Source organism: Castor canadensis, chromosome 18 (genome assembly GCF_047511655.1).
Source record: "Castor canadensis chromosome 18, mCasCan1.hap1v2, whole genome shotgun sequence".
Classification (NCBI taxonomy): Eukaryota; Metazoa; Chordata; class Mammalia; order Rodentia; family Castoridae; genus Castor; species Castor canadensis.
In genome coordinates this window covers 4,365,378-4,392,319 of record NC_133403.1, presented here as the reverse complement: position 1 = coordinate 4,392,319, position 26,942 = coordinate 4,365,378, and the positions used below count along the sequence as shown (strand labels likewise).

The 26,942-nt window shown below is 41.6% G+C and overlaps 1 protein-coding gene across 1 annotated transcript in view; it reads right to left on the bottom strand.

Annotated features, from left to right (window-relative positions):
• The window catches only part of Slc5a1 (solute carrier family 5 member 1), a 67,126-nt gene that overhangs the window by 30,005 nt on the left and 10,179 nt on the right, over positions 1 to 26,942 (bottom strand). Inside the window, exons 3-5 of the mRNA XM_074061379.1 lie at positions 7,206 to 7,310; positions 6,048 to 6,107; positions 4,732 to 4,836 (exon numbers count right to left, since the gene is read on the bottom strand). Of these exons, the coding sequence (XP_073917480.1) occupies positions 4,732 to 4,836; positions 6,048 to 6,107; positions 7,206 to 7,310 (270 nt within the window). The remainder of the gene's footprint in view (positions 1 to 4,731; positions 4,837 to 6,047; positions 6,108 to 7,205; positions 7,311 to 26,942) is intronic.

Genomic DNA, 26,942 nt, shown 5'->3' with positions numbered 1-26,942 from the left:
AAGCATAGGATATAAGACGAGATGAGCTATCCCATCCCATCCCATCCTTCTATGTCTTCATCTTTATCTAGGTCCAATGCAGAACTGTGAGGCCACACACTTTGGGACGACAGAGAACCAGGTTCCACTCTCAGCTTTGCTATATTCTACCTGTGTGATTAGGACAGATTACCTAAGTTCTTCTGTGAGACTTAGTTTCTCTTCCATGAAGTAGAAAACAAAATAGAAATCCCTACCCAGTAGACTTCTGAGAACCAGAGCTAGTGTAAGTTAAACACCTATCAGAGACTAAATGGAAAAACTGTCAATAAGTAAAGGACAGCTTCATTTGCATTTGTTAAGGGATCATTGTTTGGGAAATGGTTGGAATGAGTATGACATCCACCAGGGCCTCCAGTAGGAATCCCCCAAAAATCAAGCAGAGAGGGAACAGCTTCACCATGTACAACTCAAGCATAAATTTGAGAAAAAGCTGACTCTGGAAAATGTGCCTCATCAGGACCTAGGCTGAAGGAGACTGCCCCTTGGCTACCTGGAAGCTCTCAAGTCCAAGAAGGATTAATCAGTAACCTGAAGAATAGGTGAGATGATAGGAAAGGCAGGAAGAGAGGTTGGGCACTTGTTTGTTTATATGACTGCCCCCATACCAGCTCCAAGGGGAAGACAATGCCCTTTGCATGGCAACGGCAGTCAACAGACTTTGGCCAGCTTGAACTGTGGAGTTGGAGAACACTTGACTCTGAGAAGAGAAAGCGTGGCACTCTTCTCTACTGACTCATTAAACACCTCACAAACTGAATTATGAGTCCCCTCACCAGCGTACTGTTCCTTCTAGTTTGACCTCCCCACCCTCTTCCTACATTCCTTTTTCTCTTCTTAAATCAGTGCCCTTCCCTCCCTTACTAAGCAGAAACCTGATTTCAACCCTCCTAGCATTTCCTAGCAGCCCAGGCTCTGCACATTGCTCTCTGGTGAAACAAGACTGAAAAGCCCAGGGTTTTCATCTTGTAACTAAAAATTAACCTTAAAAGAGAGGAGGAGAATGAAAAGGAGGCAGAATCACCTTCTTAGCAGAGAAAACACCAAGGCACTAGTCAGAAAGCTATCACAGGTTGAGGACAATAGCAATTCAAGTCAGGAAGCTGCATGAGGAGGGAAAATAATTCCTGGTTTTCTGTGTGTTGGTCCTAAAACAGCCCTACCAGCCTTATGGATGAGAGCATGTTCAAAACCATTCGTGGGGAAACACTGTCTCTTCAACAAATGGTGCTAGGAGAGCTAGATATCCATATACAAAAGAATGAAGCTGGATCCCTACCTCACACCATACACAAAAATTACCTGAATTGGATAAAGCCTTAGAAAGTAAGAGCTAAAACCATAAAAAGTCTCATGAGAAAACACAGGGGTAAATCTTCAAGGCCCTGAATTTGGCAATGCATTCTTAGAAATGACTCTAAAATCATGAGCAACAAAAGGCAAAATCAATAAATTCATCAAGATTTAAGACTTTTGTGTATCAAAGCACACTCTTAAGAACATGAAAAGGCAGCCTGAAGATGGGAGAAAGTTTTTCCAACTTATTTGATAAGGGTTTAGAATCCAGTATAAAGAACTTTTACAATTGAACAGCAAAAAGACAAACAACCTAATTGTTTTAAGTTAATTTATGTAAGTCAGGCTTACATATATAAACTATGAAAGGCTAGAGACTTATACAAATATATTTCCTTTAAAGAAAGAATAACCACAGACAATATGGAATTATTTGGAGCCTAATTCAAACAGACCAACTAGAAGAAAACATTTTTGAGACAATCAGGAAATTTTGAATATGGACATGGTATAAAATTAAGAAAACACTTTAAATTTTGTTAGATGTTTATAATAACACAATGGTTACAATTTCAAAAAGTCAAAGCTGCATGCTGAAGAATTTAAAGTAAAATGGCATAGCTCTGGGAGTTGATTTAGAATACTGCTGAAAAATTAGAAAGCAATAAATTAACTAAGAATGGCAAAATGTTGATAATTGTTGAAGTGATTGGCGTTAGGTGTTGTGCTGGATATGAGTTCTCATTATACTATTCTATCTCTGTTTGAACTTTTCCATAATAAAAAAATTACAAGGCTAGTCAAAAGAAATTGTTTGGGCTGGAGGTGTAGCTCAAGGAATAGAGCAATTGCCTAGCAAGCACAAGGCCCTGAGTTCAAACGCCAATACTGATTCCCCAAAAAATTACAAATGTTATTTAATATTGTTGTCTCAGTTAAATAAAAAGCACTAGCAATTGTTTTAGCACCTTGCTTATCTAGAGCAGAAAGACTCACTTCCAATCCAATTCAACTCAGATCTTAGCCAGGGCAGATCTTTTGTAAAATGCTAAGATTGGTCTAATTTTGGATGCTAGATGGGAGAGGACAAAAAAGAAGGGGAGGAGGGAACGAACCATAGCCAGTGAGATTCCTTGCAGCACTAGGGATTAAACTCAGGGCCAGCACTCTACCACTTGAGCCAAGTCCTCAGTCCTTTCTACTCTTTGTTTTTTGATAGGGGAGAGGTTAACTTTTCTGGGGCTGACCACCATCCTCCTAGCTTCATCTCCTGAGTAGCTGGAGTTACAGGGGTACATGACCACACCCAGCAAGATACCTTTTTTTATAGAGCAATGAGCACTTTATAACTGCTGGAAAGGTGAAAAGCTGGAGCCACCCCCCATGTGACCTCAGAAAACACCACTTCTGTCTCTGCCCCTCTGTGACCCAGAGAGCATCCCACAGAGGGTGCTGAGGGCTCTCACGCTTACATTTCAATAACACTTTATGTTTTCAAACAAATTCACTTGATCCTCACCACCACCCAGAGAGTTAGGCATCTAGCACATTCATGAAAAAGAGAGTTTATGCCATTCGTCTCCAGGTCACTTGCAAGTGAGCAGAGTGGGACAGACCAAGAGCCCAGCTTCCTTCAGTCATTCTCATAGTTTTCTTACCAAGGTTCTAATTTCTTTCTCTTATTTATTACCGCTCACATTTCCTTTTTTTCTTCACAGCTGTAACTTTATCAAACTGATAATCACCTTGGGGCTAGAAAAATGTCAACCACAACCTATAAGCAAGTTTTCATTACCTATCATTTTTTTTTTTTTTGGTGGGACTTGGGATTTGAGCTCAGGACTTTGCACTTGCAAAACAGGCACTCTACTTCTTGAGTCACACCTCCAGTCCATTTTGCTCTGGTTTTTGTGGAGATGGGGGGTCTCACAAGCTATTTGCCTGAGCTGACCTCGAATCCTGATCCTCCCAACTACCTCTCAAAGGTCCCACTGATTCCATCAATGACAAAGAACTTCATACAGTGAAAAGGACAGTGAGCTAAGATGCAGAGGCCTGGCTTCTACTCCTGATTTAAAACTGTGAGAAGTATTTTCCAGCCCCAAGATTTTCATTTCTCTGTTGCCATGATTTGAACATCTCCTTCAAAGTTCATGATGACACTTAATCCCCAAATTCATATGCCAATGGCATTTGTATGTGGGACATTTGGGTGGTAGTTAGGATTAGATAAAATCATCAGGGTGGAGCCCCATAGTGGGACTGGTTTCTTAAGAAGGAGGAGGAGGACGAGAAAGAGATCTGCTCTATCCTGCCATATCACGGTGCTTCCCAGCCTCCAGAATCATGGCTAAGTAAACCTCTATTCTTTTTCTTTCTTCCTTTCTTCCCTTCTCTATTTCTTCTTGGCAATACAGGGGGTTGAACTCATGGCTTCATGCTTGCTAGGCCAGGCACTCTACCATTTGAGTCATATCTCTAGTTGGTTATTTTTGCTCTGGTTATTTCGGGTCTCACTTTTTGCCCAGGCCAGCCTGGACCACAGTCCTATTTTAGGTTTAGCTGGGTGTGATCATTGAGATGGGGGGGCAGGGTTTCTCATGAACTTTTTTGCCCAGGTTATCCTGGAACCATGATCTTTGTATGAAAATAGAGCAATGAAATCTGTTGAAACTGATTTAAGAAGGGGGAGGGTGAATAAGAAGGAATGATGGAGGGGGGAATCTAACCAAGGATACATTATAAGCATACATGGAAATATCACAATGAAACACTACCGCCACCCCCGCAGTACAACTAATATATACTAATAAGAATGTTTTTAAAAGAACAGATTTTTACCAGGTGCAGTGGTTCCTACCTATAATCCTACGTACTAGGGAGGAAGAAATCAGGAGGATCACAGTTCAAAGCCAGACTGGCCAAACAGCAAAACTGCATCTCAACTTAAAAAAAAATGGGTGTGATGGTGTTTATCTGTCATCCCATCAAGAGACACAAAATAGGAGGATCACAGTCCAGGCTGGTCCTAGCATAAAAGCAAGACCCTATTCAAAAAAGCCAAAAGAGCTGGTGGTGTGGCTCAAGTGATAGAGCACCTGCCTAGCAAGTGCAAGGCCCTAAGTTCAAACCTAGTACTGAAAAAAAAAAAAACAGTTTTCATTGAACCTGCATAAACCTGCTATGTTTTCACTCTGTATTACAGTGAAGGACAAGGAATTCCGTTGACTATCACTGGCTCTTTGATGCATGAAATAGGACTTTAACCCTAAGTAGCAAGAAGGTTTAAGGGACTAAGTTCATAGGAACATATAGAGCTGCCTGTTGGTGGAGGCAGAAAATGAGAGGGCAGCCTCTGAGATAAACAGTGCCCAGCCCCCCCGTCAGTGTACTCACCGAGATCTTGGTGAAAATATAGAGCAACAGGGACAGAATGGAAAGGTAGACCTGGATCCTCTTGCCTCCAAACCTCTTCCTCAGATACTCTGGCATCGTCACCACCTACATGATGCAAGGGAAGTCACCACCAGCCAGAGTGACCAGGGGGCCCAGAGGGGTCAGAAAAATGGGATCCATCCTGGTGTCAGAGCCATAGACATGTGCTCAAGAATCGAGACCCTTTTTGGCTCAGGAAGTCTGCAAAGTGGCCAGATGGCTCTTGACCTTCAGCCAGTCGCACATTTCAATTCACATGAACTTATTTATTCCTCTGCAGGAGTAGCCAGGTGTTATCCCAACACATTAAAAAGTTCCCAATAAACACCAGGTTTGAATGAGCACATCACATGACTGTACATAACCAAGGAGATAGACCTTTTCCCTGGAGAAGGAGGGAATATATGAATAAATATATGTATGTGTGTGTGCATATGTGTGTGTATAGAAAGCTCGTACTGAAAACAAGGCAATAGTGACATTCTTCCATTTGGCCAAGCTGAATGTGACCTTCACCATATTCTGCACACAGGTAATGCCAAAAATTGTGGCTGTAGGCCTAACCAAATGTTCTTCCAGTTCCTATCTGCAAATCCCAACCACACTTCCAGTCTTGCTCTCTCCACCTTGAGCCTGTTGTTCTCTAGGATCAGACGTGTTGCCAGCAATCTGTGAGCCTCCAGAAGATGTAGAATCTGCACTGTGTTTCTCCCATATTTCTTTTAACTCCTAATGTATAAACCTACACATAGGAGGTGCTCATTGCATCTCACTGAGCAAGTGATACTAAAGCTGCCCCCATGTAAAATGTCAGAGAGACATAGTCAGGAGACACAACCATGCATTAGATAATTGAGTCCCAGGTGTGTGCTTATTAAACAAAAAAGGTTGATACACATAAATGAAGGGGAAATATAATCCTTTTTCTCAAGCTGTTTCCTTTCTAGGAGCAGAGGCCAGAGACAGTGGTATATCAAGAGCAAATGCTTTGTAGTGCAATTCAAGGCAAGACCCAGAGTGAGGATACAGGTTGCTTCAGAGGGGTCTGAGTGGATTGGGATTGCTTCGGGGGCCTTCCTAGAGGTAAGATTCATGAACCTGGACTGAAAAGAGCCAGAGGATCTGTTTCATATTCCTGCTGACAGTCAGAAACTGTTTTACAACCTTGCAGCTTTTCCCTGCCATTTATCCCATAAAGTGCCCCCCTCTGCCACCCCCAGGAGGATCAAGCTTATATTTTAGCCAGTAGGATATAGAAAAGCAGAGCAGATACTTACCCCAGACTTAATGTAAATGGGGACAAACACCCAGCCCAGCACAACCACCAAGATCAGGGCCTGAAAGTTAAAAAAAAAAAAAAAAAAGATAGTCAACGGCTATCAGGAGAAACTTTATCCCATCCCTGCTTACCTGAAGGACCCCTTCGCTGCTACAGAAAAAAATCACCCAGCATTTTCTTTTTTTGGGCTCGGAAGACAGTTCCCTAGGTGGCCACTGGAGATTGGAGGGGGCCTTGCTGCCAAATTAACTCATAGAAACCTCAGCTGGGCCACAGAAGAAGCTACTTCAGGACATTGGCCAATAACACCAAAACCCTGGGACTTTAGCCAGATCACTGAGTTCTTCCCCTGCTCTTCCCAGGCTTACAAAGAGTAAAATACCATATACAGAATAATAATAGTAATACTTAATAATAATAATAATAATAATAATAGAAATCTGGTGGTGAGCATTTCTAAACATCCAATATGGCTAAAAGGATACTGAGGGCTTGTCACCTTAACACCAAGAGGAAAGAATAGAAATGCTATTAGGTTACTTCTAGTAGTAATCTAGTAGTAATCTACTAACACCAGTAGGTCTTTCACGCTACTCCAGTGGAAAGGAAGCAGGGCCCTACCATCTATATCCCTCAGCAGGTCTAAGGGGTCCCCTAATATCCCAAGCTCCTCTAGACAGGGTGAACTGACTGTGCTCCATGTCTTGAAGGCTTTAGTCCTTAGTGTAGTGGGAAATGGTGGGACGTTCAAGAGGTGAGGCATAGTGGGAGGAACTTGGGATGTTGAGGACAAGCTCAGGGAAGTGACCAAAATATTTCTGCTGGGACTCCTTGGTAAGTTCTTGAGGGAGGGTTATTATAAAAGCCTGAGCCAGATCTCATGCAACCTCCCTGGCTTCCTGTTTGGGGTGACACGATCTGTTTCTCTCACACGTGCTCCTGCCACAGCCATCTGCAATGAGGTTATGCATCCAAGGGAACCCCTCACAAGATTCTACGCCATGCCATCTAGAATTTCAGCCTCCAAAGCTCTGAGCTAAATAAATCTCTTCTGTTGAAAAGTTAGCCTGCCTCTGTTCCTTCATTGTAGTGATGGAAAATGGACTAGTGCAGGTTTCTTCCACCTAGATGACACAGTGACTCAGATGTTACTCACATTAAATTCAAAGCCCCCCGTGGCAATGCCTGCAGCTGCTCCTGTTCCAGCCAGTCCCACGAAGTGGCCACTTCCAATGTTACTGGCAAAGAGAGAGGCTCCAATCTGGAAACACAAAAATAGAGTCAGGTGAGGACTCTATCCTTAACCAAGACTCTCAGGGTGAACCAAAGCAAGAAGAGACATGTCAGCCAAAAGAAAGACTTGAGAGCTGGGGGCATAGCTCAAGTGGTAAAGCACCTGCCTAGCAAGTATGAGACCCTGAGTTCAAATCTCCATACCACAAAAAAGGACATGAGAGAGCAGAGACCAGCTGGAAACTTGTAATCTGTCAGGGCCTCGAATTCACAAAGCAGATGTGGGGACTTGGGCAATAGTAAAGATGAAAAGGACAGGCTTGGAGAAGGAGCAGTGGAATGCATTTCCAAATCAGATAATATCTGTGAGTCTTTATAAGCTCAACACCCAATGCTCAAGAAGAGACAGAAAGCCCCATAGCCCACCAGGACTCCCCTAAAAGTCTCTTACAAAGCTGTCTGCTCATGGGGCCTAGCCTGGATCATTCATCTCCATATTTACCCACATGCCTGGTGGCCTAGAACATTTTCCAAGATGGCTTTTAGTAAATATAGAGAATGTTCTTGAAAGGAATCATTTAAAAGAAGCCCCTGAGCCTCAGTCACCTTGTCAAATAAAGAGGGACAGAGAGCTAACGATTTCTGAGCAGTTCCTTGCTGCTAAATTCTACAAACTCCCAAGAGGTAATATTAATAACAGTTCTCTAAATCCATATACCATTTTTACTTTATTACAAAGGTTCTAGAGAGTTCACAGAAGCATGCAAAAAACACCACATTTTTTTCAAGGATACACATGTGTCTAAAGACATAGATTAGAAGACATAATGGACGGATATATATTAAATACCCAAGAGTGGAAAGCTGGAAGGGAAAAGGGTAGTGGGACTGTGAATGGGAGTCAAAGAAAAAAAATACCAAATGAAGTAAGAGAGGGAGTCCTGAATTGTGCCAACAATTCAACTGCATCTGAGGTCCAAAAGAACTCCAAAGAGAACTAGAGTCTTTCTACACCCATAAGGAGGAAGCACAGCAGCTCGATAAATATTAAACAAGTAAAGGTACTTCTTAATTGACGATGTGGTTATGTCCCAATAAACCCCTCATGAGTTAAAACTATCTTTAAGTTGAAAATACATTTAATAACACCTACCCTAGCAAACATCACCGTTTAGCCTAGCTGACTTTAAAAGTGCTCACAGCACTTACAGTAGCCAATAGTTGAGCAAAATCATCTAACAAAGAGCCTATTTTATAGTAAAGAGTTGAATATTTCATGTCATTTATCGAGAACCATACTAAAAACAGAACGGTTGCATTAAGCTTTCACATAATTATAAAGTCAATTTTTTTAAATTGAACCATAGCAGGTTGGGGACCATCTGTAAAATTATTCTCATTTGAGCTAAGCAGATTGGAGGACACTTGTAGTTATTTTTTTAATGTCACTAAGATGTTCCAAATCTGAAACAAAATATGTATCTTCCACACACAAAAAAATAAATTGCTCCAAAAAGCTGTCCTAACTATACCAGCCCCTGTCCCCAACCCAAAGCAACTGGTGCTTAATGCCAAATGGTGAACCAATGGAGAGGGGGATCCCTGAGGCTCAGTCAACAAAAGAGATCAGAATGAGGAGGAGGAGACCGTGGTATAAGTGCATTCATTCATCAACCCAACCAATATCAACTTAGCATCTACTAAAAGTGTCTGAGACCCTGAGGATTTAGCTGCAAATAACACAGAAAAAAATCTCTATTCACAAGAAACTTGTATTCAAGAACCACACATATAACAAAACAGCAAAAAGAAGGATCGTAAAGTGGTAAGTGCTGTGAAGAAAATAAAGAGTAAGATAGGGTGATTACTTTGAAGAATCAGAAAAGGCCCCTCAGTGGAGGTGACCTTTAAGTTGAGATCTAGATAATACAAGTCACCCATACTGAGGTCAGAGCAAAAGCCTTCTAACAAGACAAAGACCACACCCTCCCCTAAGTGGGAAAAGCATGCATCATGGAGAAGCAGAAAGACCAGAGTGGCTGGAGTATGGTGGGCAAGGATGGTGATGGTGTGAGGCAACCTGGAAAATCAGAAGGGCCTGGATCATGGAGATGCTACTAAGTCAAGACAGGAAGAATGGGCTTTATTCCAAGTGTAATGAGAAGCCACGAGAGGTTTTTATGCACAGAAGGGACAGGATTGAATATGCTGTTAAGGATTATGCAAAGTAGCATAGACGGTATAATATTGGGGTAGGGGAGAAAATAGAGAAAGCAGGTGGGAGATTATCTCCACTTCTAGATAAGTAAGGATGGTGGCTTGGTCTAGGTTAGTAGCAGGTTAGACACAGACACATGGAGGAAGTTGGGATATGCTTTAAAAATGAAGTTCATAGGCTTTGAGGATGGATTTGATGAGGGAAAGAGTAAGTAAGCCACAGTAACTGGGTGGGCTCCATTCATGAAGAAGAGGAAACTGGGAGGGGGGCTGTTTAGAAGCACCCATTACTTTCTGCTCAAATCTTGATAGGGATGATCGACCATTTCAACCAAAATTGCCCTTCTTTTAATGCCCCTTATAATGGTTCAAATCTGGAACAAAATATATATTTCCCAAAAGACAGATTACTCCAAGAAACTGTCCTAACTATACCAGTCCACTGTCCTGACCCATTCTCTTTTCATTTATCACCTCTCACTTCATAAATTAAGAGGAATGCTGTACTATTAAGTACATAATTATCAGAAATAATTAACTGAATTAGATTAATCTTAAATTCAAGAAGTTCTCTGTAAGACTTTGGACTTTAAGACATCTCAGGCTGTCCTGAGACTCTCCCCTCACCATCTGAGAAGGGAACAGAATGGAGTCAGGCCAGCTTTGGGATAGTAGGTTAAGTTCATCTCTGTCAGGGATACTGCTTGGTCTCATTCTCAACTCCCTCCCTTTACTGCATGCCAGCATTCAATGATGTAACAAAACCTTGACTCTGTCCTCACAATGTCATTACCATTAGCACTTTCCACATCAGCCTTGTTTGCCTGTAATTATCTCCCGACCTTCTTCTGTGCAGACAGATCGTTCTTCCAGATGATCTCAAATCTCTCCCTCCTATCAGTCACGCCCACCCACTCCCAGACACAGCCAGTTACTCCCCCAAGCACAACTCCAGTCATGTCACTGTGCTATTCAGAGATCCTGCTGGATTCCACCCCTCCCATGGACCTGGCCAGCAGTCTTCCTGACAGTTCCAGGCTTAAAGGCCTAGTCCTAAGAATTCAGCAAGATTTTTTTTTTTTCTTGGTGTGACTGGGGTTTGAACTCAGGAGTTTGTGCTTGCAAAGCAAGCACTCTACTACTTGAGCCCCACCTCCAGTCCTCAGCAAGATTTCAAGGCAAAGTTTCCTCCAGTGTAAAGGCAGCATGAGCTTAAAAGTAGTCTAGTTGAAATGCTTTCTTGAACCTCTTACCATCTGGGTGCTCACACCTGGAAACTTTCCATCTTCTCTCAAGACAGAATTGTGCGAGTCAACTGAGATAATAAGGCAGTAATAACTGGCACTCAGCTGGCCCTGGTCAGCGTCCCTTTTCTCCCATGTCCTCCCAAGAGAGCAATTACTTCACCCTTAACAACAATTCATGAGAGCTACAGTGGACACTGTTTGGTACTAGAGTGTCCTCTTGAAAAATTCATATATTGACACCCAATATGACTGTATCTAGAGAAAAAGCCATTAGGTATATAATAAGATTAAATGAAGCTATAAGTGTGGGTCCTTATGACATGACAGGATTGGTGTCTTTATAAGAAGAGGAAGAGATACCAGAGTCCTCTTTCTCTCTCTCTCCCTGCACACACACCAAGAGGACATATGAAGACACAGCAAGAAGACATCTGTTTGCAAGCCAGGAAGAGAAGCCTCACCTGAAAACAACCCTCACAGCACCTTGATCTTGGACTTTCAGCCTCCAAAAGCGTATGAAAATAAATTTCTATGGTGTTTTTGTTACGGCAGCCCAAGGTGACTAAGTCAGGCACTGTCTCTCCATCACCTATGCTCCCCCGCCAGGTTTTCATACTGTTCCTCAACTTACTGGAGCTCACTAATGATGCTTTCATCACACAAAATTTCCCAAACACTCTCTGACCACTCACCCACACTCATGCCCATTTGAAAAATCACATCCCCTGTAGGGAGTGACCCAGTGACATGACTCATCATGCCCTTCTCTGTAATTTCCTCCCACTTTCCTTCTGAATTCAGGATTTTAGACTTTATCTAAAATTCCCCAGCTTGACCTTGCTTCTAAGTCACTTCTTTTCAAGACTTTGTCATCCCTTGATGGGATCAAAAAGCTATTTACACAATTTTGTTGCCAGTGTGCAAGAGGAGCAGGTCAGACCAAGTCCAGCAAGCTTGATGGCATGAAAACTGAGAAAATAGGATATCATTGCAAAATTTATGATCACATTTGACTGCCTGAATTTCCTGTCCTTCAAGGTTGGCAGAAGGAGGGATGACTAGGGAAATCATAGAATCTCCCAGAGTTGAACAAGTCCACAGAAGTCACAGCTTTGAGTTTATTCTGCAACACCTCCCAAGAGATTGTCAACTTTTGCATACATGCCTCTAGTGACAGAGAACTCTCTACCTTACAAGGCAGCTGGATCAATGGTAAACAACTCTAATTGTTTAAAAGTCTTTCCTTTCCTTGAGCTGATATTTACCCATGTTCTACTTCCATCTTGTGATACAGAACAAGTGTTCCACAAGTTCATCCAATATCTGAGAGCGGGAGTGGTGCCCTTCCCTCTTAAATATTCTCCAGGCTAAGCTTTCCCTTCTTATATGTATGCTCCTTATTGACCATAGACTTAAATCTCATTGCCCTTGTACTCTGCTGCCCTCAGTCCCATCCCTGTCCCCAAGTGGGCTTCGGACCCTAATGGATGACTCCAGACATGAGCCATCCAGAGTAAAGCAGGCTGCCCTTCTTTACTTCCGATCTGTTTTTAACATCATCTAGCTTCAAATCCCCTTTTATTTTTTTTTAAGAACATCAACATTTATTTAGTATGATAAAAAAAGAAATGGCATATGAACATATGCATCAAATCCCCTTTTAAACATGTCATTCATCCTTGGGATCTTGGCAGGAGTGAGAATCTGGGCCAGTCTCTCTAATTCCCATCACTGTTGAAGGATCAGCCTCTCAATTATTTCGACCATTTAACAAGAACAGTTCTCGTCTCATTGCAATTTGCAGTCCTAATGAGATCAATTTTTTTGCCTCAGTACAGTAGGTCTACCACTTAAATATTTTTCACTTCAACCCCCCACACACGTTTGGCACAATTTGGATGGTTTCCCATGAGCTTTCTTCAAAGGAAAACATAGGGCCAAATCATTTTCCCTACTACATTAGAAGTCAGAATCTAGTAGGGATTGCACCTATCTCCAGAACCCAAAGACAGACACTGCTCTATTTAATAATCACTCTTTCAGTGTTCAAAGAAGCCACAGAAATATGTTCCCAGAACCAGTGTTACTCACAGAGTTTTCTGTGAGCCAGGACCATCAGTGTCAACTGGGAGTTTTGAGAACTGAAAATCTACTAAGAACTAAATCTACTAAGAAAGAGTAATAAGCTCACCAGGTGATTCTTAAGCACAATGAAGTCTGAGAAACCTGCCCGAGACTGTATTGAAAATCCCCCCTTAATCTTGTTTTGATCTCTCTTGGGAAATGCAGTTCCTAGCTACACAATTAAAGTGCTAAGATCTGGAGGGAAAAGGCTTTCTCCAAAATCCCCTGCTCCACCTCCAGAATTTTAAAGGTCTGTTACTGTGGCATTTGTTCTACCTACGCAGAAATGCTATCACTTCAGCCACATGTCAATATATAGCGCAAAGACTGAAAGAAGCTTTGACCATCTCTCTCCTGAAACCTCAGAACTGACAGGCTCAAACTAGGACTTCCAGGATACCCTCATATCACAGAGAAAAGTTACTGAGAAATTTCAAATGGAAATCTACGGAAGCCACTCAAAGACTTTTTGAGAAATCCTTCTACAAACAATTTCACTCCTCAAGAGAAGAGATTAGAAGAGTTCACAGAAGGTGATTGTGGAGATCAGGCTGTGCCCTGATCCGAAGTCACTCTGTATTGTGTACAGCAGAAGCTCTAAATGGTTCCATTTTTATAAAACAGCAGTTTCATTTTGAGTGCAAATGCTGAGGCAGAATGACTCTATATATTGTTGGTACAAGTAAACAACCACCATCTCTCCAGTGCAAAGTAATAAACAAGTTATTTACATAAAGGAAAGATGGCCACTTACGACCTTAGCAAACTAAATCAGAAACAGATGGACACGTGGGTGGATCAAACCCACATCAGAAAAACCAGGCCCATGAATTTAGTGCACACATCCTACCAAAAAAGGATGCAACCCCTCACCTGGCTCATATAAAAGGAAGAACACCCAACAGTAGGGTTCAGTGGCTCACACTGACCCATCGTCAGGCCATCATCAAGGTCCTGACTCTGTCCCTGGGGCCTTAGCTCAGCTATATCTCCCTGTTTGATGTGACGCATTTGAATTTCCTGTCCATCCAAATCCCATAAGCCTGAAATCAGCTCTGTACCTTGAACCAGCACTGCATCTTGAACTAGCTCTATATTTTGACACCAGCACCCCTCAATGGCTCTGTGAATGGTTCCTTCCATTCCAGGTTAGCAGTATCTTATCAACTAACCACCTGCAGGGACTCTCTTTGCAGCTCTCTGTTCTGGCGTTCAGCAAGGCTTCCCTGAACCCTGTATCTGCTTTAACCTTTTCTTAGCTTTCTGTAGCTTTCTATTATTGTGAAGTGTAAATGTGTGACCTGTGAGTTAATATTTTGTAATTAAGATTGGAATAAAAGAAACTGTTTGCCAATTGGCTCATAGATATCAAGCAAAATCTTTAGTACTTGGCAAATTAAGCCAATGAAATTGACATAGCTTGTGAATTTATTGTCATTCAGTAAATTCTGATGATGTGGAAAGATACAAATGTCTATCTATTTTTGACACACCTCAGTAATGACTGTGATCCCAACCATCATAGAAAGATTAACCAGAGAGGACAACTCATCTGTATGTCTGCCATGGTGTGAAATTCATGAGAAGAATTACAGGCACTGGAGGTTTTTCCCAATTCCACCTGTCCTACCTTCTCCAACCACAGAAATCCTGCCATGTCCCCTACCTTCTGCTAAATCATACCAATTCAATCTTCTAGAAGTATTCTAGGCTTTCCTGTCTGCTCCCTTTGTTTAGGTTGTTTTCCTTTGCCCAGACTTCACTCTCCATCAAGCTCTGCCTTCCAAAACACTGCTCCAGTCTTCAAAATGAGGCTAGTCCCATCTGTCCACTGACACCATCCAGAACTGATCACTTCCTCTTCTGATCTCTATCCCACATGTTGTCTGTTCTACTATCTTGGTGATTCTCCTACGTTGACACAGTAGTCCCCACCACCACCTATTCAGTTTCACTTTCCAGGGTTTCAGTTATCCAAAGTTAACAATGGTCTTAAAACATTACATAGAAAATTCCAGAAACAAACAATCCATGTTTTGAACTGGACACCATTGTGAATAAAATGGAATGGAATCATGTGTCATCCTGTCCTGTTATAATCGAAGTTAAGAATCATTCCTTTGTCCAGTGTATCTTCACTGTATATGCTACCCCCCCATTAGTTATTTAGTAGCCATCTCAGTTATCAATCCATCTTCACAGTGTCACAGTGCTTGCATTCAAGCAACACTTATTTCCTTAATAATAGCCTCAACGTGGATAAAAGGAGTGATGCTGGCAATACCAGTATCCCAAAGAGGCTGCAAAGTACTTCCTATAAGGGAAAATGGTGAAAGCTCTTGATTCAATAAGGAAAGAGAACAAGTGTATGCTGAGGATACTAAGAGCTATCGTTAGAACAAATCTTTTATCTGTGAAGTTGTGAAGAAGGAAAAAGAAACTCATGTTAGTTTTGCTATTGCACCTCAAACTGCAAAAGTTACAGTCATAGTACATAAGTGCTTATTTAAAGCAGAAAAGACAATAAATGTGTGTACAAGAAAAAAATGATATACATGATCTATACATGCCTGAAACACCAAGCCAAGACCCCCTTGTATAATCAATTTACACTTTAAAAAGTGAAGGACAGGAAGGTAAACAGGTCCTATCCAGGGGTGGGTACCAGTGAGAGGCAGAAGGCATGAGGGGAGAGTGAAGGAGTGTGAAGATGGGGCATGTATCCATATTCATGTATGAAAATAGAACAGTGAAAGCTGTTGAAGTTGTTCTAAGAAGGGGGAGGAGGATGAGGGAGAACAGAGCAGGTGAATCCAATTAAAATATATTGTAAGCACTTATGTAAATGTCACAGTGTATCCCCCTATACAAGTATTATATGCTAATAAAAACACAACTGATTAAAAAAACAGTTTATAAAGAGTTTCGTACTAACTGAAGTTTGGAGCATTCACTGGGGGTTTGGGAACATGTCCCCAGAGATAAGGGGGGACAATTGTGACTGCTTCCACACATGAATGTGTTTCCCAAATGTCCTGTAGCTCCCAAAGAACACTTCGCCTCTACTTAGCATAGAATCCTTCCTTGTATGTGGCAAGGACTCAATAACGATCTCTGAGTGACTAAGTGATATCAAATCCTTGAATGCTCCTCTTGGGAAAACAATAGGAGCCCTGGTGACCAAGTTTCTTACAGCTGCAGCTGTTCCTACTGGCTGTATGGAGTTGCAACGTGCCAAAGGATCACTCTTTCTTAAGGAAGAAGCAAAAAACTTGGCCTAACCCAGATCCCAGAAGGAGAGCTGGGCGTCCTACAGCATACGAAATCTTCCTATGAGAGGTCATCCTGTAAGCTCAACATTAGGAAGAACATGTCCACAAAGGGGAGAGGAGTTGATCTTACCTGTTATATTCTTATCAAAGGAGCAAATTTTTTTTCAATGATAATACTTGATGCTGGGAAGCAAAATAGGCTCTCCCCTCTATTTCTGATATTTTTAATTCACAATTAAAAATTCTTCTCCTCCCACTATCTGATCCTTTTTTTTTTATTCTGTCTTAAGCAAATTATTAGGAATACAAAGAGTTATATAGAAGGATTTCCTTACTATGTTTATTTCCACACTATTTATAATACAGGAAACTTAGAAACAATGGAAGTCTCCAACAATAGGAATATTATTGCATAAATTAAGGCACATACTTGTGAAGGAATGCTATGCAGCTATTAAAATTATTTTTTAAATGGGCTGGGCACCAGTGGCTCACACCTATAATCCTAGCTACTGGCGGTGTGGCTCAAGCAGTGGAGTGCTTAGCAAGTGCAAAGCCCTGAGTTCAAATCACAATCACACCCAAAAAAATTATTACTAAAATGATAGTTTCGTAGAATTTGCTATGCTGTGGGGAGATACGTTCACGGTAAAAATGTCAAATTAAAAAATATCATACAAACCTGTACACCATATGATCCTCAAAATGTTTAAATGAACATACGTTCATATGTGTGCATGTGTATACATAAATTGATGGAAATATATTCAGATTTAACAGAGGCTATCTTTGGAAGATAAGATGAGTGCATTTTTTACTTTTGTTATACTTTTCCAATTTTTTTTCATGATGAAAAATCAGACCACATTTCTTTAAAACCCTGGACACTAAAGAACAATTTCCAGAGCTCTCTCGGACTCACTGGCAGAGCCTGACAATTGAGACAAAGCAGGCAGGCTAAGTTATGTGTCTGTGTTAGAAAAAGACATGAAAATGTCACCGAATGCATTGTAGTTACAGGATGTAGCTACAATTACATCTTATGTGACGTGAAAGAGAAAACAGACATCTTGGTCCAGCTCATCTGATGTTAGGGCTGGAATTACCTTGGAAATTACTAAGGTCAACCTTGTTATTTTCAAGTGAAAACAAAATTATAGCCCAGAGGAAGAAAGTGGTTCCACCTTATATATTACCTTTATCTTTATTTCCACACCTTCAGGAAAGTGACACACAAGCAGGACCACTAACTCAAGGGTCAAGAATTATGCAAGGAAAAAGACAAGGTCCCATGAGTGTCTTCCTAGCATCACCATCAAAGCCTGTCAATGTACCTGAAGAAGTACCTGAAGATTTCAAAGTAGTAGTAGAGAAGATTTTGAATGCTCCCAGCATAAAGAAATAATAAATGTCAAAAGCGATGAGTAGTCTAGTTACCCTGATCTGATCATTACGCATTGCATGTATGTGTATATTGAAATTCACACTATACCCCATCAATCTGTACAATGCTTCCATGTCAATTAAAAATTATCAAAATATAATTTTTACAAAGTACCCTGTATCAATGCTTAAAAGTACAATTAAATGGCACAGATATCTCTTTCTTCCTCTCCTCCTGAGTACACTGGGAGTCTCCCCACCTGGTTCTCATCTGGGATCCGCTCTAACAAACTGTGAGCTTGAACCAGTCATTTCACTGCTCTGAGTCTCAGTTTCCTCCACATTAAACCAAGGATAAAAATCCCTCTTAACCACCCCACAAGGGTGCTACTGGGTTTAGTGGGGTGTTTCTTTGGTTGCTTGGTTGTTGCTTGGTTTTGCAGTCACTAGGGTTTGAACTCAGGACCTTGTGATTGCTAGACAGGCACTCTACCACTCGAGCCACTCCACCAGCCCTGTGTTAATGAGTTCAAATGGAGTGACATGTGAGAAGCCTTTAGCAAAGTGTTGCCCCACAAAGGCATGCTATTCTGAAGAAATATTGATAAAGCTTTTACACAGCCTGAGTTTTTATAGCGAACCCTGAACTGCCAGAAAGAAACAGAGTTGTCATTTTCTCTTTGAGGGAAAGATAGTCACATAGCTCAAACGGAAAATGTTCTCAGCTGATTTCAGGAAACTGTTTCCTTTGTTAATAGGCCCAGAATTTCCAGAACTCTGGAGATGGTCCCCTGGTTCCTATGTGGTCCCCTTTAAGGGACATCAAGAGAAGCCAGGGCCACCTCTCCACCCCTTCTCTGGGATGTGCTAGACACCTTCATTGATCTATCCTCCCAAGAGTGATGCTCAAACTTGAGAACGCATCAGAAAATGAGATACGTGGTTAAATTTGTATTAATTTTTAGTACAAGTATGCCCCATGCAATATTTAGGATATACTTATATTACACATATGTTCCTTATTTGTATAAAATTCAGATTTAACTGAGCATCCTATATTTTTATTTACTAAATCTGGCAACCCTAATCAGAATCCTCTGGAAGATTTATTAAAACAGATTGCTGGGCTTCCTCTCTTCTCGTTTCTGATATAGCAGGTGTAGGTTAGGGCAAGAAAATTTGTGCTTTTAACAAGAGCCCAATGAGGTGCTGCTGGTCTGGGTACCACACCTGGAGTGCCCTACCCTGAGAGAATAAGAAAGAGAAAGAGGAAGACTAACTTTTACAGTGTCTCGAAGTGTTCAATGCCCACAATAGTTGTGTAAGGTTGGTAGTAGTCTCTTCTTTATTTTACAGGTAAGATTAAGGATCAGAGGAATGGAATGATTTGCCCAAGTTCCCAAAGAAAGATGGCTGAAATCCAGGAACCACAGAGAAAGACCTCAGCATCACATTAACTTCCTCCTTCTTCCAGGATATGCTCTCCTGAATTTCCCTGAAGGGGTGCAATGGAGTAAGACCATTCACTACCATCTCATAATGAACTCAGGAATAGCATATAGTGAGCTATATCACATTTTATTCCATGATTTATTCCTCCCTCACCCTCTCAGGCACTAGCCTTTAATCTGGGTTAGCATCTCTTTCCCCTTTCTTTTCAACAGGGGAAGTTTGGGAAGGTTTAACCTTTGATCCTTGCCATCTCTCAGGGATCACACTTCCTGGATTGGAACAGAAATGAGGTGGAGCTCAAATAGTCAGAATATTTTATTTCTTAGACTCTGGTAAATATTTAGACACAGCTTTGCTCCAGAGTCATCATAATCTTTATTTACTCTATGTCAATTCATGTCCCCAGAGACAATGGTTGTCTTTTAGTTATTACCTTCCCATATTATCTCTCCCTGCCCAAAGAACCAAAGGGATATGAAACCAGGAAACTACTGCCAAAACTGGTATTTTCCCAGTAGTTTTTGGAACAAAAAGCAGGTTAGGTCTTTTTATGGTAGGTAGAGGTCAAGGAGACTGGAGACCAATCCTCCCACCAATCTAGGTGGGCCTGTCTTTGCAATCATCAACCCAGCGCCTTTTGCTGAAAGGGCCTAGTCTAAAGGTGCTATATCTCCCTTCCATGCAGGTCCTTTTTAGTTCTTCAAACACCTCAAGCTCCTTCCTACCTCAGGGCCTTTGACAGTTCTGGGGAGGTTTGCTTAAATTATATATCTCCCCTCCCCTTCCCACAATCCTCACATGGCTGGCTCCTCCTTTTCCATTCTTCTGTGTCATTGGCATAATAATTCTACATACTTATGGGTTACAATGTGATAGTCCATACATGAAAATAATCGTGGTGATCGTCACAGGGGTAAAGGATAATAATCACAAGAAGAAGCCAGGGAACAGGTGCAGCACTATACCTGGTACATTTCGCCAAGCATCCTGATCCGCCCTTGTTCTGATGAAACTGCTGACTTTGATTAAGGCCACCTCTCCATATAGCAGCTAACAGTCCCCAGCAATGACCCCAACAGGGACAATCCCAACAGTAGAGGTTAGCCAGAGGTCTCATTTATATCTCATTACAGTCTAGGTTCATGCACACACCTGCCCTCAAACCACCATGTTGACTCTGAGAACACCTTATTAGGTAAACCTCATTCCTCTTAGAAATGACCTCCCTTTTCTCGGAAAACTCCACAATTCTGTACATATTCTTAACATGATCGTTAAGCTCTGTCCATAAAAGTGCCTAAGACTGAGTAGTTGAGGCACTTAACTTCTTGGTCAAACTGTCTACCACTAGTTTCTTCTGCAGGTGTATTATCACTTTGTGTTTGCTTCTGCTTTAATAAAATCTAGGCTTAAATGAATATACTCTGTTAAGTGTGTTCACCCTTGAAATGCTTTCTTTGACGAGACTAAGAACTTGTCACCCATCTCCTCTGACAATCAGACCAGGGTAACTAGAATATCCATATCTTAAACAGTTCTCATTTCTGACCGGTTCTTTCTGGTCTTTCAGGTCTTAATCTAAGTGCCCAAATCTCAGGAAGGTCCTCACTGACCTGCCATAGTAGGTTAAGGAAGACCCCTCTTCCCACATATCCACCCTTAACCCAAATCCATTTCCTTCTGAACACTTAATCATTATTCCTAATTTTACATGTATTTTGTAAAACCGTGAGTGACAAATATGGACGTGTAGGAGCACCCATCACAGAATCTGGCACGTAGTGTGGAATCAACACGTAACTATAGAATAAGAGAACAACAATATGGAAATGGATGAATAAGCAAATGGATGGATGACTGGATTCACAGCTATCAGAGGAAGACCTGGAGAAGAGATTCAAAACAATGGCAGTAAGCCAGGCTTGGTGGTGCATATCTATCAGCACTTAGGAAGCTGAGGCAGGAGAATTGCAAGTTCAAGGCCAGCCTGGGTTATTTGACAAGACCCTATCTAAAAAAATATGAAGATGATGGCAGCCAACCCTTAAGTAGTTCTAGCTATATATTGTCTCAATATATTTATAAGTACTAACTAATTTAATCTCCCAAATAACTCTTATTTTAGTCTCTATTTTTCAATTGAAGAAACAAGGGACAGAGGAACTCACCCAAGGCCACACAGGTGGGAATACATGGAGCTGGGCTTCAAACCAAGGAGACCAGCTCCACAGTCTATGCTCTTAATCATAAATTACCTCCCTAATATAAAGTTTACCCAAAAAAGGATCCATATGGCTGCAGCTGACTCACTTTGGCATACCCCACATACCAATGGTGGACAAGCCATACCCAGATAGATATCTAATGTGAATAATCCAAAGGCGTCATCTTAGCCAATAGTTTCAGCTCTCTTCAACCAACTGGAAATGGTGATTGCAATTTACCTTTTGCTTTCTCTGTCCACGGAAGTGCTAATCTGTTAAGAAATACTAGGAGAGCAGCCAGTGGGAAAAGAGAAGCCAGGAGCTTAGATACTAACTAGATGACTTACAGAAACCCGGCTACACACTGGTCAATTGATGCCTAGGAACACAAAGAATACATGGGGTAGGGAGTGGCTATGCATTAACCAAAGAAGGTCCAGAACTAGATATGGTAGAGCACACCTGTAACCCCAGAACTCAGGAGGCTGAGACAGAAGGATTTTGAGTTTGTGCAGAGCTTGGGCTCCACAGCAAGACCCTGTCTCAAGAAGGAGAAGGAGGAGGAGAAGATAAAGGAAGGTGCTCCTCAGAGGTGACTATGGTAAGAAGAAAATGGCTCCAGCCAAAAAAATATGGAAGATAAGCAGAGCATCAGTGGTAATCCTAGCTACTCAGGAGGCAAAGATTAGGAAGATCGAGGTTCGAAGCCAGTCTGGATGAATAGTACACAAGACACTATCTCAAAAAAAAAAAAAACCATCACAAAAAAAGGGCTGGTGGAATGGCTCAAAGTACAGGCCCTGAGTTCAAATCCCAGCACCTCAAAAAAATGGAGCATGGCAGGGAGAGGGAAAGGGGAAGAGCAGGATGAAGAAGAAGAAGAGAAGGGGAAGGAGAAGTAAGTGAAGAAGATAAAAGAAAATAAGAACAAGCAAGAAAAAGACAAGAGGCCGGGCTCAGTGGCTTATATCTGCAATCCCAGCTATTCAGGAGGCAGAGATCAGGAGGATTGTGGCTAAAGGTTTAAAAAGTTAGCGAGATTCCCTTTCAATCAATAAGCCCCCACATGGTGGCACACATCTGTCACCCTAGCTACACTGGAGGTCATAGGTAAGAGGATCACAGTGAGGTCAGCCCTGGGCAAAAAGTGAGACCCTAACTTAAAAATAACTAAACCAAAAAAGGGCTAGAAGAATGGTTCAAATGTTAGAGCACCTAGCAACCACAAGGCCCTGAGTTCAAATCCCAGGACTGCCAAATGAAAACAAAACAAAACAAAGAGGAAGACAGGAAATAGTTGGTATGGTAGAAGAAGAAACTGAGAAGAAGCAAAAAGAGGAGGAAAAGGAAGAAATGGAGGAAGAGAAGACAGGAACCAGGTTATTCAAGAGAAAGGCCAGAACTGGCACGATGAGCCAAAAACTCACTGAAAGGGAGATACGTATTTTTGGGATCTGCCAGGTTTGTAAACACTTGAGTCAAACTGAGAAAATCCAAATGGCCTGAGATATTGAGGAGACATGACCACACCAAACTTTACCAAGACACCCAGTGTGGGCTAAATTTAGGTAGTAATTAGGGCTCGACTTGCCTTTCTGGTTTTACTACCAGTAAAAAAAAAAAAAAAAAATTTTAAAGCAACAAAAATTTTTCTCTGTGCACAAGGACAGATATTTGGAGCACTGTGGTAGAAAGGTCCTGACATGGACCCTGCACCCAGCACTGAGGTCTCAGGTGACATCACCAAGGGGGATCCAGCATGAAGGTGTGGAGACTCTCCTGCCTCCTTTTTCTTTAATCCAGCCTGTATTTATCAAGTGCTTTCTTGCAGTACAAGGAATTGGAGTACATACTGTAAGAGATTTTTTTTAATTATGAGTCGAGTGTGGTGGTACATGTCTATAATCCCAGCACATGTCTATAATCCCAGCTTCACGGGAGTCTTAAGTAAGAGGATCATCATCAAAGGCTGGCCCTAGCAAAGATTTGAGACTGATCAGAAAAAAATAAACTAAAGCAAAAAGGGCTGGAGGCGTGGCTCAAGTTATAGAGTGCTTGCAGAGCAAGTACAAGATGCTGAGTTCAAACCTCGGTACTGCAAAAGAAATTTTTTTAAGTATAAGATCGGTCCTCATCAAATAAATAAAGGATAAATTCTTACTCCTTCCTAGGGCTTGCTCCTTGGTATCTTTTCTGCCTCTCCTGCATCCATCTGCCTAGTCCCCTGTCTCCCATTCTAATTCATGAGTTGTCTTATGTCTACCAGGTTCTTCCAGGATACCTTTTTTGGGCTCTCTGGTGACAAGATATGAGGCTGCACTTTGATTTGAATGTTAGGTTTTAGAGACTTAAAGAGAGTTTTCAAAGTTTGTGAAGCTGCCCTCCTCCTTCAGGGCTAATTTCCATCTGGGTCTCTGATCATCCTTAAGTGAAAAATGATCATGGTTTCTAGTCTAACCTTTAGACCATATCTATTAACCTCATGAATTGCTATCTCAAAGGACAAGCAGAAAAAGATCTAAATTACCAGAAGAACAGAGGGAATCCTAGCTCTGCCCTTATCTTTGTGTGTACTTGGGCAACCCATGGAGTTAGTCACCATCCTTACTGTACTGACCAAGCTAGATCACAGAGGCTTTCATCAGGTAAGTGATATGACAATCTTTCAAAAGGTTCCAATTGAAGAAAAGAACAAGAGATAAAACCGCAAGTTGACTAGCAGGCACTAAGATTGTGCATGCGTCCTCAAAACAACAAATCTGGCCCTCTGCCTGTTTTTGTAATAAAGTTTTATTGGAACACATGGAACACAGCCATACTTATTCATTTCTGCATTTTCTGTGGGTGTTTTCATGGTGTATCAGCAGAGTTGAGTAGTCATGATAGAGATGAAAGTATTTACTACTTGGCCTTTTCCAGAAAGCCCATCAGTCCTTGCCTTAAAACACTGATATGTGGCTTTCTGGTAATTCTCTAATTATAAGGGAAAGAAACAGATCCTGGCTGAAAGACATAATTTGGGGGAATTTTTTGGTGTCGTTTTGTTCTTCTTTGTTTCATTTTGAGACAGGGGCTCACCGTTTAGCCCAGGCTGGCCTCAAACTCTCAGTCCTCCTGCTTCAGGCTCCCCAGGGCTGAGATTATAGATGTGCACAACCACACCTGGTTCATTACTTCTTGAAGGTCCTTATTGAAGGACTTTCGATTAGTGTTCCCATACTCATACCTTGTGCTTGCTCCTTCCTCTGTGGAGTAGGCTCTTAGAATTTTAGTTCTGAAAGAGTCTTTGAGCTCCCTCATCTGACCGACTCACAATTCAGAGGCAATTCTAAGATTCAGAGCGGGTAATGAATCACTCAATGTCACAAAGTAGGCCAAGTCAAATCCTTTGGCTCCTTGTGTGGTTCCCATTCCTTGCCCTTCGGAACACTTGTTTCCAGGCCAAAGGGGGTTATCGAAGGGTTAGCTCAGCCCTGTTGTACCCAATGACAGGTATGACTCCCATGGAGTCAGCTCTGCCTATGCAAAAATGTGGGCAACCTCCTCTCCAAAACAACAGCCCTCCTCCAGACTGTGTAGCTGGGGCCTTTTTCTCAGTAATTTCTGTTGCTTGTAGCAAAAGAGTGGGGGATTTCCCTTTGAAGCTCAGCCCAAGAGCTTCCTGGCCTTTCTACTCTCCATTTTCCCACATCCCTGAAATAGTCATCCTAGCATAACACACAGGCAGCTGTTAGTTAAAGATGCCAAACCACAATGCCACAGAAAAGGGAATCCTGAGCTACCAACCCATCCACGATTACGTAAGCACCCCTTTATAGTTTCGTGTTACTCAGCCGACAGGGTTGGTATGCCACAGGCTCCTGGCTCCTATAATTTCAGCTCCAGAATCCTTGGCTCCACCCCTGTGATTGTCCCTCACTTCTGTTCAAGGAACTAACTATTTCCCTCTCCAGAACTTACTAACTTTTTAGGAACAGGGTCTTTTTCTAGAGTTCCTGGATTTTCACCTACAATGCATCATAACCCCTCTTTCCAAAGTCCCCTTAAGCCCCAAGAATTCAGGGAACCAGCCTCTCCCTGTGGAATCTCCATTCGGATGTCATGAGCTCTGATTTCACTGCTTTTCTTGCAGGTGACATCCAAGACCTTTCTTCTCAGGTCTCAAACCAAGGTCATCACAAGTCCTCCATTTTCCAAGTCCCCCAAGACTTCTGAAAGCTTCTCTGGCTTCCCACCTCTCCTATATTGAAAGCAACTGGGCTAAAGACAGAGGAGGGAGGAAGAGCCTCACTGGATGGTCTCTGCTAAAGCAGAGCTAACATTAAAAGAGACGTTAGCTCTGGAGAGTCACTGGCTCTGGGAGGGACTCCTTGGGCCAACACATTTGAGAATTCGTTATTCTGGATATGGACTTTATGGATCAATGTCAGACTTGAACTGACTGCATTTTGTTTCAAGAAAAATCGAGTATAGCTTTGATACTATTGAAAATATTTTTCATTTTTGGAGAGAAAGCTTTTAGAAGTATACTGCTGGGTACAGTGTCTCACTCCTGTAATCTCAGCTACTTGGGAGCCATCGATCAGTAAGATTTCATTTTAAGACCAGCCCTGCCAAATAGTTCTAGAGACCTCATCTCCAAAATAACCAGAGCAAAACAAACTGGAGGAGTGGCTCAAGCAGTAGGGCACCTGCTTTGCAAGTGTGAAGCTCTGAGTTCAAGTCCCAGTCCCGCTATATATTTTTTCTCTTGCCTGGACATGTTTCTTTTAATTCCTTCTTATGGATATGAATTGTTATGGTGTTTGTAAACCATTCTAGATTCTAAGTTTTAGAATGGAAATCACTGTGCTTATTTTTCTTCTAAACTTGCAGTCTTTCAAACTTTGTTGAGTCAGCAGAACCTTGTCAACAAATGAAATGTTGGCCAGAGTCCCCTTATATCAAATAAATAAAAACTGAGACTGGGATGGAGCTCACATGGTAGAATGCTTGCTTAGCATGTATGAGACCCTGGATTTGATCCCCAACACTGCAATAAATAAATAAAGTAAATAAAGTTGACTTATTGGGGAGTGGAGAGGAGGACAATCTCCAAAGCATTTCTGTAGAGCCCAAATGTTGTACAAACAGCCTAAAAATCATTACTTAGAATACAAACCAACTAATATTAAGATATAGCATGTAGCATAAAGAAAATGAGGCACTGACGCAACCCAGGTGAATAATTTGACATGATTTATGTATATATTTATACATTTATATTTTTATACCACTGCAAATCATTCATTCTTTTTGTTTTGTTTTGTTTTGTTTTGTTTTGTTTGTGGTGGGACTGGGATTTGAACTCAAGGCTTCATGCTTGCAAAGCAGACACTCTACCCCTTGATCCGTCCTTCCAGTCCCTCATCCATTCTTTTTAAAATGTGGTGAGTATGTACCTGGAATTAATGATTTGCAGTGGTATAAATGAATACATGTGTAAATGAGTTTGTTGAGTCACACGATCAACCTGAAAGTTAAATTAAAGGGAATCAGCAGCAATAGCTCCAGGTAGACTCTAGTTTCCATTCACTGCACTGAGCACTAGACAGATGTCAATCAGGAAAGTCGTCTTTGCACTCGTGGCCTTCCTTCCATTTCCTAGTAGTCCCACTTGGTAGCCACTGGTGGGCTCAATGTTGAGTGCTGTATCTGCATTATCTCTTGTGATTCTGATTTGTGGACAACTTTTGAAATCACTTATGTAATCTCACAAAGC